This window comes from Melanerpes formicivorus, unplaced genomic scaffold (genome assembly GCF_026170545.1).
Source record: "Melanerpes formicivorus ecotype bairdi unplaced genomic scaffold, bMelFor1.0.p_v2 SCAF_342, whole genome shotgun sequence".
In the NCBI taxonomy this organism is placed as follows: domain Eukaryota; kingdom Metazoa; phylum Chordata; class Aves; order Piciformes; family Picidae; genus Melanerpes; species Melanerpes formicivorus.
In genome coordinates, this window is record NW_027142694.1 from 60,001 (window position 1) to 74,660 (window position 14,660).

Below are 14,660 nucleotides of genomic sequence, written 5' to 3' on the forward strand. Positions count from 1 at the left end.
AGAAACAATGTTGTAACTGACAGTTCCCCTATACAGTGAAATGAAACTTGTGAAAAGTCTTATCTCTACGCTTTCTTTAGTCCCACTTGTTTGACTGGAGGATACAGTTCAGGCTTAAGAGGAAGTCTGTAAGTCTGACTTTCAGCTCAGCAAGAGAGGAGAAGGAGCTCATACTGATGAATAAGATGACTGAGCACACACATAAACACTACCTGCTGAGAGTATCAGTATGGCTTTTGTAAAACCACATCCACCTCACAAACTGCTACAATTCTGTAACAATGTCAATAGACACACGAGTAAAGGGGAGCCACTGGATGCCAATACATCTGGATTTGCAAAAACTTTTGGACAAGGTTCTATATAAAATATTCTTACAGAAACTCCTATCCTACAGCACTGGGTGAAAAGACACTTCAAGGACAGGAAGCAAGCACTATGAGTAACAACCACTTTTCAAATGGAGATAGGGAAGCAGTGGGGCACCTCTGGGACAAGCTTTATTCAACTTCTTCATCAATAACCTGGAAAAAGGATAGGGAAGTGGCAGAGACATCTACATCATGTGGAAGCTGGCACATAATTCCTCCCGTTAAAGGGTTACCATTCTCATTTTCCTACTATATAAAACCCTGGTAAACCCACATCTCAAGTACTGCATAGAGTCCTTATTTAAAGGTACAAAACTGACCAAGTAAAAGGATGAAGAGGGAAGAAGCAACTGCTATATGAGGAAAGCCTAGAAGGCTGAAAGTCTTGATCTTGCAGGTAGCGATGGGGGAATGTTATTAATACTTATAAACCCACAAAGAGAGTAGATAAGCTCGATACAATCTCTTGTTCACTAATATCCACAGGTAACACTTACTGAAATTAGAAGAGGATCATTTTAAGGGTGATAAACCAGTATTTATTCCATGTGCTAGATTCAGCTGATCAGCTTGATTCCCAGTATGCTCTCCACTACAAGGGAAATACTGCAGTCCCTGCCATGATATAGATGTATCTCCCAGCAAAGCCCTGAGATGCAGACATTCAGCTGTCTTTAGTATGAAGGAATCAGTTGCCAAATCAGCTGAACTGTGTATCTGGATATACTACCTGTTTTCTAAGGGTCCAGCTACCTAGGAGCTTAACTTCATCACAGGAAAATCCAACAAAAATTAAAGCAAATGCCATCTCTGCTTTCTCAAGGCCAGAGGAGCACAAAACACTTGTTCTTCCTTCAGGCTAGAAGGTCATAGATCAAACCTACCCATAAGCTACAACTACGTAAGATTTACCCTGTATTCCATTTCCACTTTGTACTTAAAACAACACAGAGGTGCACAAATGGCTAGCAAGAACTGTATGTAGAACTTCAGTCATTTGCATTCAATGTACACAGGATTGATCTACTTCATTTATGTGAACACCACAGATCGACACAAGGAAGAATGATTTCTGTTAAGCATAAACTGTTTCATCATCATAAAATACCAGGTTGGAAGAGACCTTCAAGATCATTGTGTCCAACCCATCAACCAATCCAACCCACTCAAACAACTAACCCATGGCACCAAGCACCCCATCAAGTCTCCTCCTGAACACCTCCAATGATGGTGACTCCACCACCTCCCCAGGTAGCCCATTCCATTGGGCAATCACTCTCTCTGTACAGAACTTCTTCCTAACATCCAACCTAAACCTCCCCTGGTGCACCCTGAGACTGTGTCCTCTTGTTCTGGTACTGGCTGCCTGGGAGAAGAGACCAACCTCTGCCTGTCTACAACCACCCTTCAGGTCGTTGTAGAGAGTAATAAGGTCACCCCTGAGTCTCCTCCTCTCCAGGCTAAGCAGCCCCAGCTCCCTCAGTCTCTCCTCATAGGGCTTGTGTTCCAAACCCCTTACCAACCTCGTTGCCCTTCTCTGGACTCGTTCCAGCAAGTCAACCTCCTTCCTAAACTGAGGGGCCCAGAACTGGACACAGGACTCGAGGTGTGGCCTAACCAGTGCAGTGTACAGGGGCAGAATGACCTCCCTGCTCCTGCTGGCCACACTGTTCCTGATGCAGCCCAGGATGCCATTGGCCCTCTTGGCTGCCTGGGCACACTGCAGGCTCATGTTCAGCCTACCATCAACCAGTATCCCCAGGTCCCTCTCTGCCTGGCTGCTCTCCAGCCACTCTGACCCCAGCCTGTAGCTCTGCATGGGGTTGTTGTGGCCAATGTGCAGAACCCAGCACTTGGATGTGTTAAATCTCATGCCCTTGGATTCTGCCCATCTGTCCAGCCTGTTGAGGTCCCTCTGCAGAGCCTCTCTACCCTCCAGCAGATCAACTCCAGAGCCATCCACTCTAAACAATATTTCTAGACTGAACAACAGTCACACTCTATTTTTTGCTGCCTAGGTCAGGGATTCCTCCAATCCAAACCCTTCCATGTCAGTGAACCAGTTCCTCTGAAGACTTTTTTCCAACATACACTGCAGCAAATTCTCATCAATCTAGGGATGTGCATAAAGCTGGAAGTTACTAAGTGTATACAGCTCCTCATGTAATCCAGTGTCAGCAGACTAGATTTATCTTATAGGCTGCAGCAGATTTCATTCTCTGTACTTCTAAATTTAATTCAGTCAGCAGGACTCACTCACCCTCCTTCTATGAACCACTTCATAATATTTAATAGCTCAAGTACAGCAATTGACTTATTCACATAATTTCCTGCATAACAGAAAAAAAAAAAACTGTCTTCATTTTTCAGATGAAAAACTGATGCAAAGATTTTTTTTCCAAACAACATAGAAAGCATGTAGTATAAAACCCAATATTCAGTCTTAAGTCTCTATTCATTAGTTTAACCACTACATTATCATCCTTTTCTAAAATATCCTTGCCTTCTCTGACAAAAATGGCACCCAAGGTTTCTGATAAGACTAAGGTAAAAGCTAGATAAGACTAGCTAAAAGCAGCATCCACAAAAGTACAGAGTGGCTGGAGAGCAGCCAGGCAGAGAGGGACCTGGGGGAACTGGTCAATGGTAGGCTGAACATGAGCATGCAGTGTGCCCAGGCAGCCAAGAGGGCCAATGGCATCCTGGCCTGCATCAGGAACAGTGTGGCCAGCAGGAGCAGGGAGGTCATTCTGCCCCTGTACACTGCACTGGTTAGGCCACACCTCGAGTCCTGTGTCCAGTTCTGGGCCCCTCAGTTTAGGAAGGAGATTGACTTGCTGGAACAAGTCCAGAGAAGGACAACGAACTTGGTAAGGGGTTTGGAATACAAGCCCCATGAGGAAAGACTGAAGGAGCTGGGATTGCTTAGCCTGGAGAGGAGGAGACTCAGGGGTGACCTTATTACTCTCTACAACTACCTGAAGGGAGGTTGTAGACAGGTCTCTTCTCCCAGGCAGCCAGTACCAGAACAAGAGGACACAGTCTCAGGCTGTGCCAGGCGAGGTTTAGGTTGGATGTTAGGAAGAAGTTCTATACAGAGAGAGTGATTGCCCATTGGAATGGGCTGCCTGGGGAGGTGGTGGAGTCGCCGTCATTGGAGGTGTTCAGGAGGAGACTTGATGGGGCGCTTGGTGCCATGGGTTAGTTGTTTAGGTGGGTTGGATTGGTTGATGGGTTGGACGCGATGATCTTGAAGGTCTCTTCCAACCTGGTCTATTCTATTCTATTCTATTCTATTCTACAGTGCAAGAAACATGATTCTACTCTTTTCTCCAAGTCAGTAAATTCAGCTTGCCAGGAAGTATGGGGCAGCTCTTTGTGAAAAGATTGATTGTATATCATAGGTGAAACTCTTCATTCCACAAGACATAAAGGAAAATACTTCTACATGCTTGACAAAGGAGAGGCATTCTTCAACATACGTGATTCAATGATGAACTTGTTAACTATGCATCTGGTCAAGCAATTAAATTTTACTCAAGTACACACCTTGAACTAGGTCATATGAAAATACATTAACAGTATTCTCAGGTCATTTTCAGTCAGATATAAAGATGTAAATAGAAAGTCATGCCAACAAATACACAAGTTAGGGTTTACATTTTTCATTTTAAAACCTTGAAATAAGAACTAACAAAATCAAATCATATACGAACAGTTCTAGCACATCACACTAAAAATCCCACTTAGCCAAGCATTCTGTCTCCAAAAGCAGCCAATAATTGATGCCTTGAAATCAGCAGCAGAGTAAGACAGCACATAATGATACTTCCCAGAAATGCTCTCCCAAACTCCAGCAATTTTCAGCTTAAGAACCTTCTGAGCAAGAAATTGTGATTTTACACATAGTAGCCCCTGGCTGATGTACCTGTTGTGAATTTGCCCTGCTGCTTTTCGAACCTCTGTGTATTTTTAGCACCCACAACATTCCACAGCACAACTACACATTTTATGAAGAACCACTAACTTTGCTATCAGTCTGCCATAAGCTACTTCTGTTTGATGTCTTCTGATTTATTAAGCACGGAAAGCAATCTATTATTACCCGTACCCTCCGTGCTACACACTGTATCAGGCAAGTCTTCATACACACAAAGAACAAATGACTTTTCCCAAAACTGAGATCCAAAATCAACCATAAAATACAAAGAAACAGGGGGGAAATAAGGTGAAATTAAAAATTTAAGAGCCTTTTTGAATGAAGAAGGCGGCCATAATTTTTCAAGTCTTGTTCATGAATAATTTTATGCCCACTGAGGCTTTCTTATCATAACTTTGTCCATCAAATACTGACATTGGGATGACCACTTTTTTCCAGCAGAAAAGGACAAGACAGATTTGTTCACGATGGATAAATAGCATTGAATCCCCTTCAGCTCAGCGTGCTGTTTTCCTGGAGGGGTGGAGAAGCAGTTAGAGCCTGATTGTTCTGACTGGCTTGCCCCAGGGGTGGAAATATGCCGCTGACTAAATAGAGATGGGAATAAAGGTTTGGTTGAGAAGTTGCGAGGTTCTTTCCAGGTGACCAGGATGTCCAACAGATCCATGAAGAGCTTGTACCGCAGAAGAGTGAACTCTGCATCGCTGGGAGGTTCCATTAGATGAGGGAAGAAGAACTGGAATGGACTCACACTTGAGCCTGAATGAGAGACTGTTTGGGTGGACGCCCAGATGAAGAAATGGACTTCGCCGAACATGTCAGCGGAAGATTTCTGATTTAATGATGCGTTTGGGTGCAAAGATTATGGTATGAAATAAGGGGTGGCATGTTGCAGTTTGAGCTGGGTGCCCCCTGCAATGTTTACTTCCTGTGTCCAGAAGTCCAGCTCAGAGGGGTGGACACAGGAAATTATGTAGTATTTCCTACCACAATTCTTTGCACCACTATAAGATCCAGTGCGGAGTCTAGCACTTCCTCTTCTCTTCCTCCTCGGTCAGATGGTAACTGGGGGAGATGTCTCCTGGCTTTGGGCCTGGCTAGGCCCAAGGCCACAGGGGGATGGGCAGTCTCAGATCTGGCCAGCTGAGACTAGCCTAGCAGTGGGGGGGGGGGAAAGAAGGAGCCCTGAGGGTTTTGGGTGTGCCCTCAGGTGGGGATGGGATTTCTCTGGGTCTGTTTTGGGATCTTTCTGTCACTGCGCTTTTGGTTTTCTGTAAACGTTCACTGCTTTCTATTTAAACTTTCCATCACTTCTGCAATCCGTTTGTCTGAGTGTTCACTGTTACCAGTGGTGGGGAAGGGGGCTGCCTCAACCCAGCACAGCAGGGCAATTGCTGAAGCTATTACATCTACCCATGCACACCTCTGAATCAGCACTTAGGGAGCTACAATGTAGCTTTCCTTAACTGGACTAAAATACCTAAAGATTTAATATATTCTCAAGTATAGTCATAAAAATATTTTTTTTAATTGAGTACATAAAGTATATGGTGAAATAAAACTCTCCTTTCTCTTAAACACTCCCTGCCATCTTCTGGGGATCAAGACGTCAGTCATGGCAGGCTCGCCTGAAGTTTTTATGGAGATGAAGCACAGCCTAAATCATAGCGAAAACTGTTGTTTGGATCTAGAAAAGTAATCTCCCTAACATCTTCCAGCGAGGCAGTAAGTCTTAGATCTCCAGAAAATAAAGACTTGCATTAGTAGTTCAGGGTTTATGTGTCATTTGGGGTTTAGCTACAATGCCTCTGGTAGAATGCCAAGCTGTAACAATTTAACCAACAATTTAACAACTATGTACCCAAGCCATCCATTATATTGGTTTTATAACAGATATGTGAATATGTTGCCCCAGGGTGACATTTGGCATATACAACCAAAACACAGGAGAATTTTTTCCTCTACCTCTTCTGGATTTTAAAATGTCTGGTTTATATGATTTATAAGAATAAAGTACCTGAAAGACTACAACTTCTCTCTAAAACTCCACATGCTATTTTTCAGATCAGTTTTGTAAGGGTTCTGTGTTGCCTGGCAGCAAGTGCACTGACAATAGAGCAAACTGCTAATTAGCTGAAACTCATTCAACTACCTGTGCATGCATCACAAAAAGAGGACAGGGAAAATAATAACCTGCATTGCCAAAGATTAAAAGAAGCTCTACCATGAAGGAAAAAAAAAAAAAGTAAGAAAAAAGCATATCTTCTAAACAAGAGAAGGATGATTTAGGACAACAGTGATCAAACTGGACAGGCATTTTTCCACCTCTGTCATCTTTGGAAATTGGAAGGTCACCAAGAGGCACAGGGACAGAAGGGAATGCTTCCCACATGCATTACTGTTTGAAGCAGAGATAGCAAAAGTTTGGGGGATTAAGTCGATCCCACTCTTCTCCCTTAAACAGACCAACCAACCAAACCCCAAACACACACACAACACCAAAAAAAACCCAAACCAAAACACACACACACATACACCCAAAAGATAAAATATTTAAAAAGAAAGAAAACCAAAACCACCACCAAACCAACAACAAAAACCACCAAACCACCCAACCAACCCCCCCCAGATATCTGGTTTGGGACTGACAGTGACAATACTTTGGTTTTGCTGACCTAGCCCAGTTGATAGCACCTGCAACTTCAGGAGCTAAGACTGCTATTGATTGTGCTCCCACAGAAGCTATTACAAACACTGCTGCCTTCTGCAGAAGTCTGAATAGGTTAAGTATGAAAGGCACAGCTTTGTGCTTTCCCCAAGCAGAACAAAGACAAAAAACAAGTTAGCTGTGGATTAATTACAAGTGACCAGAAAAAAAACAAGCTCCTTCCTGCTCAGAAGCAGCTACAAAGCCTTTTTAAAGATGGAGCTTGGTACCCAGGACTTCAGGAAGGAACCTATGGAGCATAATAAAGGGCTGAAGTGAGAAGATGCAAGGAGAAGTACAAAAATGGTGTACAGAAAACACATAGGAAAGTGTCCTAGTGAGGCCACATGTGGAGTACTCTGTCCATTTGTGGGCTCTCCAGTTCAAGAGACAGAGAACTAATGGAGAGAGTGTAATGGAGGGCTATAAAGTTAGTAAGGGGAGTGGAGCATAATTCTGAGGAAAGGCTGAGAGACCTGGGGTTGTTTAGTCTGGACAAGACTGGGAGGAGGTCTTATCAATGCCTATAAATATCTAAAGGATATGCATCAAGAGGATGGAGCTGGTCTCATCTCATTGACGCCCAGTGACAGGACAAAGGGCGATGGGCACAAACTAGAACACAGACGTTCCACCTAAACATAAGGGAAACCTGCTTTACTTTTGAGACTGACAATGCACTGGAACAGGTTGCCCAGAGAAGCTGTATAGTCTCCTTCTTTGAGGACTTTCAAATCCTGCCGGGACATGCTCCTGTGCAACCTGATCTGGGCAAACCTGCTTCAGCAGGGGGTTGGACAAGGATGCAGTCCCTTCCAACCCCTGCCATTTTGTTTTCCTGTGAAAAGCCATCAAAAAAGAGTCCTTTCAGAATGAAAGGAAATGGTACATATTTACATCTGTTACACATTTTATATTGAGTTCCATTAAACAGACATAAACCCCCTCTTGGGGATTCACAAAGACTTCCAAGATGAAGTCCTAAAATTAGAAAGTTTTGCTATTACATATTAGACTGTACAAAGTAAATTTTTAACACCACGATGCTGTCAGGCTCAAGAAGCAACTGCAGCAGGGAAACACAATCTTGATTCATATATTTTACAACATCAAGTATGACCCCCAGGTACAACTCATCTGACCAAGTATAAAAATCTGGTTTGACTAATTCTATTTAGTTGCCTAAAGTAGAAGTATGAAGTGTGACTGGAAATGTCCAAGGGATTAGAGATATCTTTTAGGGACAGGTAGATATGATCCAGCACTCAGGAGAATCATCCATGCCATCCATCTGGACTGGTAGCAGAAGGCCAGCTGAAATACCCCAGAGTATCACATATGGACCACTAAAGGAAGCCCTCAAGATAGACCTAAGACATGTAAAGGTAGATGTGAGACCACAAGTTAGATATCTAATGTCCCTTTGCTTTCAATGGAGAACTCATCAGCCTAGTCAAACCAACCAAGAAAGCTATTCAGCCAACCAGCCACCAGAACTATTAGTTCATGGCTCCACTGACTGTATTGGTCAGATTTCCACTGACTGTAACAGGGTATTAAACACTGTGTAAACACCTAAATTTAAAGTGTCTCGAACTCCATCCATACCTTTAGAAGTTAGCTAAGTCACTTCACTCAAAAACAGAGAAGCTCACAAACCTGTTTCCAAAACAGGTTATTCCTTCTAACTACTTACTTCACTCTACCAACTATAAAAGAAAGTTTCAAGACCTAGCTCAACAAAAGCATGGCCAAATGAATCCTAACCCTTTTCTAATACAGAACTCTGCAGAGTATTAAAAAAAGTAGTTACAATATCCATAATATCCATTCATGAATACTTCAGGGAAAACCACAATTTATTGGTTTGGGTATGGAAGACCTAGTTTGAAAATATGGCGTGGGTCTGTGATCCTATGGCACTCCATAAATTATCTGATGCACAAATATATGTCCATTTCCCACCCCATCCAAAATGAACTTAAGTAAGATGTGATGAATAGGAATGTTCTTGGCAACAGAAAAAAAACCAAGGAAACAGAGAAGTATCTTTCCAGGAGAAGCAAGGCTGTGGAACTTGCATACAACTTGCAATTGAGGATGTGTTCCTCAACTAATGCTGAATTTCTTACAGAAGAGAATATCATCTGATGTTAGCATCCAGTTCTTAGATAAAGTTTCGTACAGTTGTATCTGAGGGATCATGAGAGGACTGTATGTGCATTTAATTATTCCCATCCAATAGTTCAGTGACTTTTGTTTGATTGCTCACCACATAAATTTACCTTCTTATTCTTCCCCCCTCTTTCCCAAGCACAGCTCCCTTGCTTTCTTTTTTTCAAAGGTTTCTTTAAAAGGTATGGGGGAGGTTTTGTTTAGTTGTTGCAGGGCTTTTTGGTTTCTGCCATCTGCAAAACTTTCAACAGCTTCAACATTAAACATAAATATACCTCACAACTGGGAAGTTTATTTTGGAAACAAAAAAAAACAGCTCCCAACCTCTCAAAAATTAGTAAGACACTGACCTTTACACACACCCAGATATTGTCATTGCTGCTAAAACATACTTGCAATCTTTTAACAGCCACAAAGGTACTTAGTCATTTTTTATTCCGGTGCAAGTTAGGTAACTCTCTTTTTATGGTTGTAGGCCCATAACCCTTCGATATCCATATTTAAATTCTTGCTTAAATTTAACAGGTCATTTCTATTCAGAAAGTTGCTTTCAGATGTCACTTCTAAGGCAAATAGTATATGATTAGATCCAGATGCAGGTACATATTGTTGAAGCTATATTTAGAAGTTTTCCAGAAGCTATCTTTAAGTCTTCTAGTATTTTACACTTCATCCTGCACTACCATAGAACCAAAAATCAATTCTCAAGAAAGCTTTAACTCACATACCATGGAGGCAGTATGTCCTTCCTTAGTCTGCTTGACACCTTCTGGAACATTTACATATTCAAGTATTACACAGGCTTTGTAAATTGACAGATCCCTTTTTTAGGTAGGAATGGTTGCAGAGGCAGACCTCAAGCTCTTGTCTTCCTGAGCTCCTTCCTTCCTATTGCAATTTCCATCTCTATTCCTATCCTGCTTACCTCTGAGGCCAAAGCAATGCTTACACAAATGAAGTCAAAGCAGTTGGGAAAACAGCAGGCTGTATTGCATCCTACATATTTGCACCTCCTTGACACTTTCACACATCTGGTTCACAGCACTGCCCCTCTGCACTTCACCTTTAAGGACAGGCAGTGTGATGAGTCCACAGTTAGAAGAGACTGGAGCACTGATGTGGACTACATTTAGCGGCTTTCTTTTCTTGTACCCCAGGGAAGAGAGGCTGCACTGCAGGTCATGGAGCAGAAGGCATAGAAAAAGCAATGCTATAGTTTGGAGCAGGGGGAGGAGATGCAGAAAGGTTTGAAGTGTATCACTAAAAGGTAGATCAAGACCAGTCTCTCACCAAGGAGTAACAGGATTAAGCCAGACAGAACTATACTATCACTGCACCTTACCTATATAATGGACCAGCTCAACAGCACCACACATGACTAGATGAAAATAACTTCTCAGAACAGTAATGTTACATTCAGATTAAACAGTAGTAGTTAATGAAGGTCCTTTTGCAAGTGACCATTTTCCAGGATGTAATCCCTAATAAGAGGTACAGTCTTTGCTTTTCAAGGGTTATGGTCTCATTTTCTGATATTTGCAGTATTTTTCAGGTAAGAAACTTTTCCACTGATCTAAATCAACCTGTATAACTGATCTGGTCAAAACACTAGTTAGCATTTCACTATATTGACCAGAATGGCAGTTCTACTACAAACGGTATTGCAAATGGATATACTAGGCTCAGGATAAAATCCTACACAGTATCACCATTAAGTGTCATGGCAGCAAAATCCCTACTCACTTCAGAGGAGTGAACGTTCCATTCTAGCAATATCCTCTGCAAGTATAACTTCACAGGTATTGAAAGGCATGGCTTTTTGGAGAAAAACAAGCATTTTCGCTTTTGATCACTGGTCAAGCAAAACCAAACCCAGAAACTTTACAGAATAATTTAAACAAACTTATCTTTGACAAAAGGGCCTTTTCACAGGCTTTGTTGAAGCTACACTGAAGCTGTAACATGTGATAAGCCAGCCCTCCATGCACAGCAGGCTGATGTTCAATATTTCAACAAAAAGACTGTCAAACTGGATTATTTCTTGCTATTATATAATCATTATTGTTAGACATTATGCAGATGGAAATCATTCAAAGATATTTTAGAACACACACACACATATGTTTTCTCTCAATTCCAGTCCAAATTGCACCAACACAATTTCCCTGGCTTCCATGTAATTAAGCTGCGCAGGTATGAAAACAAATCAGAACCACTCCCCTGATATTTTTCCCTTGTCATCCTTACCACTATAAAAATACCAGTGTTTTGTGGGGGAGAAGTGTTGTGCTTACCAAATGCTGTGCTCCATCCAAGGAAACTCAGAATGACAAGATATCAGCTTTGTTCCTAAATGTAACACACTATAGAACAGTCTAGGCTTTTTCAGTCAAATTCCCTGGTGAATGTAAAAAAAAAAGAAGGGAGGTGGGCACTTCTAATCCTTTTCTGCAGTGCTTCTAAAAGCAGCCAAAGAAGGCTTTTTTTCCAGTGATGTTACTGATAGTGTACCAAGATAAAATAATAGCATTTAGCATCAAGAAATCCTGCTGTAGTGTCCTGTGTCTCCTGCTTACACTATAAAACGGACACATTAACGTATTATTACTACAAATAAGGTTCTTACCATTTATTTTTACAACACCATTTCTGCAATCAGGATTCTATGAACTGAAGATAGAAGATCTAAAACTGTACTGAAAACAGTATTTTATAAAAAAAATTAAAGCTCAGTGTGACCTACAAGACAAGTCACCTGGATGCTTACTGTCATCCTAAAAGTAAGCAAGATGATCCAATTCATGATTTTGTATCTTGGGTCTAAAGACAGAAAATAAGCTATTCATACTAACACTTCAAAAGGAATATTGGAGAATTGTGTATTTTTTTAAAACATCTTTTCCAGGCACAGAGGAATTATTTTTACTTTCCTGTACAAGAGATGAAATGGGATCAAAAACTGCAACAACATATTGGCAAGGAGGAAAAAAGATGAAAAGGAATCTTAAATATTTAATGACTAGAGGTGAATTAAAAACAGTTATTCACAAAATATTGTGTTACTGCATGAGTACAGCTATTACTTTTGCTAGGGAGCAATACACAGGTTACTTCCTAGCATCTCTTCACTTGTAAAAATTGCTTAAAAAAATATTTTTAAGCAGGGTGCAGTGTAGAGCTGTGGCTCCTAACTTCCACAATAAGACTACAAATTGCATGAGTGGCTAAATTTGTGCTGCCTAACAGGACACTATTAGAGTGCTACTTGGTTACAAGCTACTTGTTAGAGTTTGAAAAATGAAACTTTAGCCAGTAAATAATTTGGCTATGCTGAAGAACGTAGCATAAATATTTTTTACTCAAAACTTGGGCTTTAAAGTGTTTAACAAGTAAGCACTTGTGAATTCTTACCTTAGTATTCTATTGTCACGGCTATGTGATTTTTTTTTAAATCCAGTGGTTTTATAAATACTCACTGTGTAAGATTTAGGGATATTTTTAAGTAAAAATATTCACAACACCGCAGAAGTTAAAACATGCAAGGAAGATTAAGCGCACTTACAACAATTAGAGCCTGTTTGAAAGAAAGCAAACAAACAAAATGCAAGCAATAACCTCAATTTCACAGAAACTAGTGTTCCTCCCCTCCGGGGTCATCACCTTCAGAAACGATCCCACGCAAAACCTACACGGTTTTAGTGCCCTAAACTTTGCACGTCGCTAAGAGGCCGAGCATTCGCAGCCTGATTTTGGACCTGGCCACGCCGCCCCCACTACGGCTGTCACCCCGGCGGTGACACGGGCATTAGCCGCGGTCTGTGCCCAGGCAGGTTTGATCACGCCAGCTCGGGGGGATGCGCTGGGCAAGGGAGAGCTGCGGCACTGAAAGGGATCTGCCAGTGTACGGGTGAGGAGCCGAGGGCCCACCAAAGGAACAAGCCCCCCGAGGAGATCGATTCCAGCTGCCCCGCCGGGGCTTACCATTCGGGCCGGTAGGCAGGGCAGAGGAGTCCGCCGCTCATCAAGGTGAGCGCAGCCTCCACCCGACAGCGTTTCAACAAACGCCAAAAACACTGCAGGGGAGGAAGGGAGGAAGGAAGGGAGGAAGGAAGGAGAAAGCAGGGTCCCCGCGGTCTGGCAAAGGGTTAATGATGGAACATTTCCCCTCGCCCTGCGCTGACAGGTCCCACCGCCCTGGCCGCAGTCACCACCTCCGCCCGCCCGGAGAGACGGGGCGCAACCGCCCTCGCCGTGGCAAGTGGCGGGAAAAAGGGAGTGGGTGTGCGAGAGGCGAGACCGTGGGGTGGACCCCGGCCGCCGTGTCCCCTCACGGGCGCCGCACGCCAGCCCCGCGGCGGGGCAGCGGGAACAATGGAGGAGGAGACCCGCCGCCTCTGCTCAGGGGAAGGCGGGTGCCGCCAGGGAGGGAGACCTCGCGCCCCCCTCTCTGTTCCCCCGGGGCGGGACGGGGCTCGGCCGCGGCGAGTCCCGCAGCCGAGCCCTGTCCCGCCCCGGGGGAGAAGGGCGGAGGGACGGAGCGGGGGAGGCAAGCCTCCAAGCGCCGCTTCGTCCCATCCCTACAGGAAGCCCCCTTCTTCCGCCAAGCCAGTTACCGCTGCCGTGGCCGCTGAGTCCTCCCGTCCGTCGGAGACCGGCTCGCCGCACGCACCGTCCGTCGCCATCTTCCCGCTGTAACGGCTCCGACGCGGAGAACAGCGCGGAGCCGAGTGGCGGCAGCCTCCGCCAGGCGCTTAACCCCCTCCCCGCCAGCAGCGAGCCCACCGGGAGGGGGGAGTCCTTAACCCCTCCGGCGCCGCGCAGGCGGGGCTGCCGAAGCCGGGCCACCCCCTTCGCCGGCCGAGGCGAGAGACTCCCGGCGGCGGGCGCTCGGGCTTCCCCACACACCCCTGCCCGTCCGCCATAAGGCGGCCCGGAGCCAGGAGGAGGGGGGGAGCGGGATCGTGGCGTGGGTTGCCGGTGCTCAGTGGTGGCTGAGAGGAGTGCCCCCGCCACTGTGCTGCGCGGGCCCCACGCAGGCACCACTCTCCTATTGCCACTCCCCCGTGGCAAGGGGCTGGAGAATGAAAGGAAAGGTTATGGATAAGGCGGGAAACAAGGGGGTTTACAGTGGGCTTGACTCATCTAATCGGTGAGATCCTTAAAACAGCTAAAGCCTTTGAGGGAAGGGTATCTCTTTGCCTCTCGTGGAGGTGCTGACAGACAGAGTCATCTCTCCCTCCTAGTTCCCAGTGGAGGGTCTCGGGGGCCGACATTTGTGCTGACAACCCTTGCTTAGTGGCTTATTTTCAAAGCAGGATGGCTTCAGAGCCTGTGTGAGGCTGGACATTCATCCAGGCCCAAAATGTCAGGCTCAGGCTTTCAACACCTCCCAGCCCCAGCACTGGAGCCCACCCTGTCCTGGGGCTGCCCCTTGCCATTCCAGGTCATTACTGAAGCCAAAGCCTGT

The 14,660-nt window shown here is 44.4% G+C and overlaps 1 protein-coding gene across 1 annotated transcript in view; it reads right to left on the reverse strand.

Moving 5' to 3' along the window:
- The window catches only part of LOC137459277 (cortactin-binding protein 2-like), a 73,772-nt gene extending 59,578 nt beyond the window's left edge, over positions 1-14,194 (reverse strand). The window contains exon 1 of the mRNA XM_068170331.1: positions 13,807-14,194. Within this exon, the coding sequence (XP_068026432.1) occupies positions 13,807-13,875 (69 nt within the window). The 5' untranslated portion in view covers positions 13,876-14,194. The remainder of the gene's footprint in view (positions 1-13,806) is intronic.
- Positions 14,195-14,660: the final 466 nt, after the last annotated feature.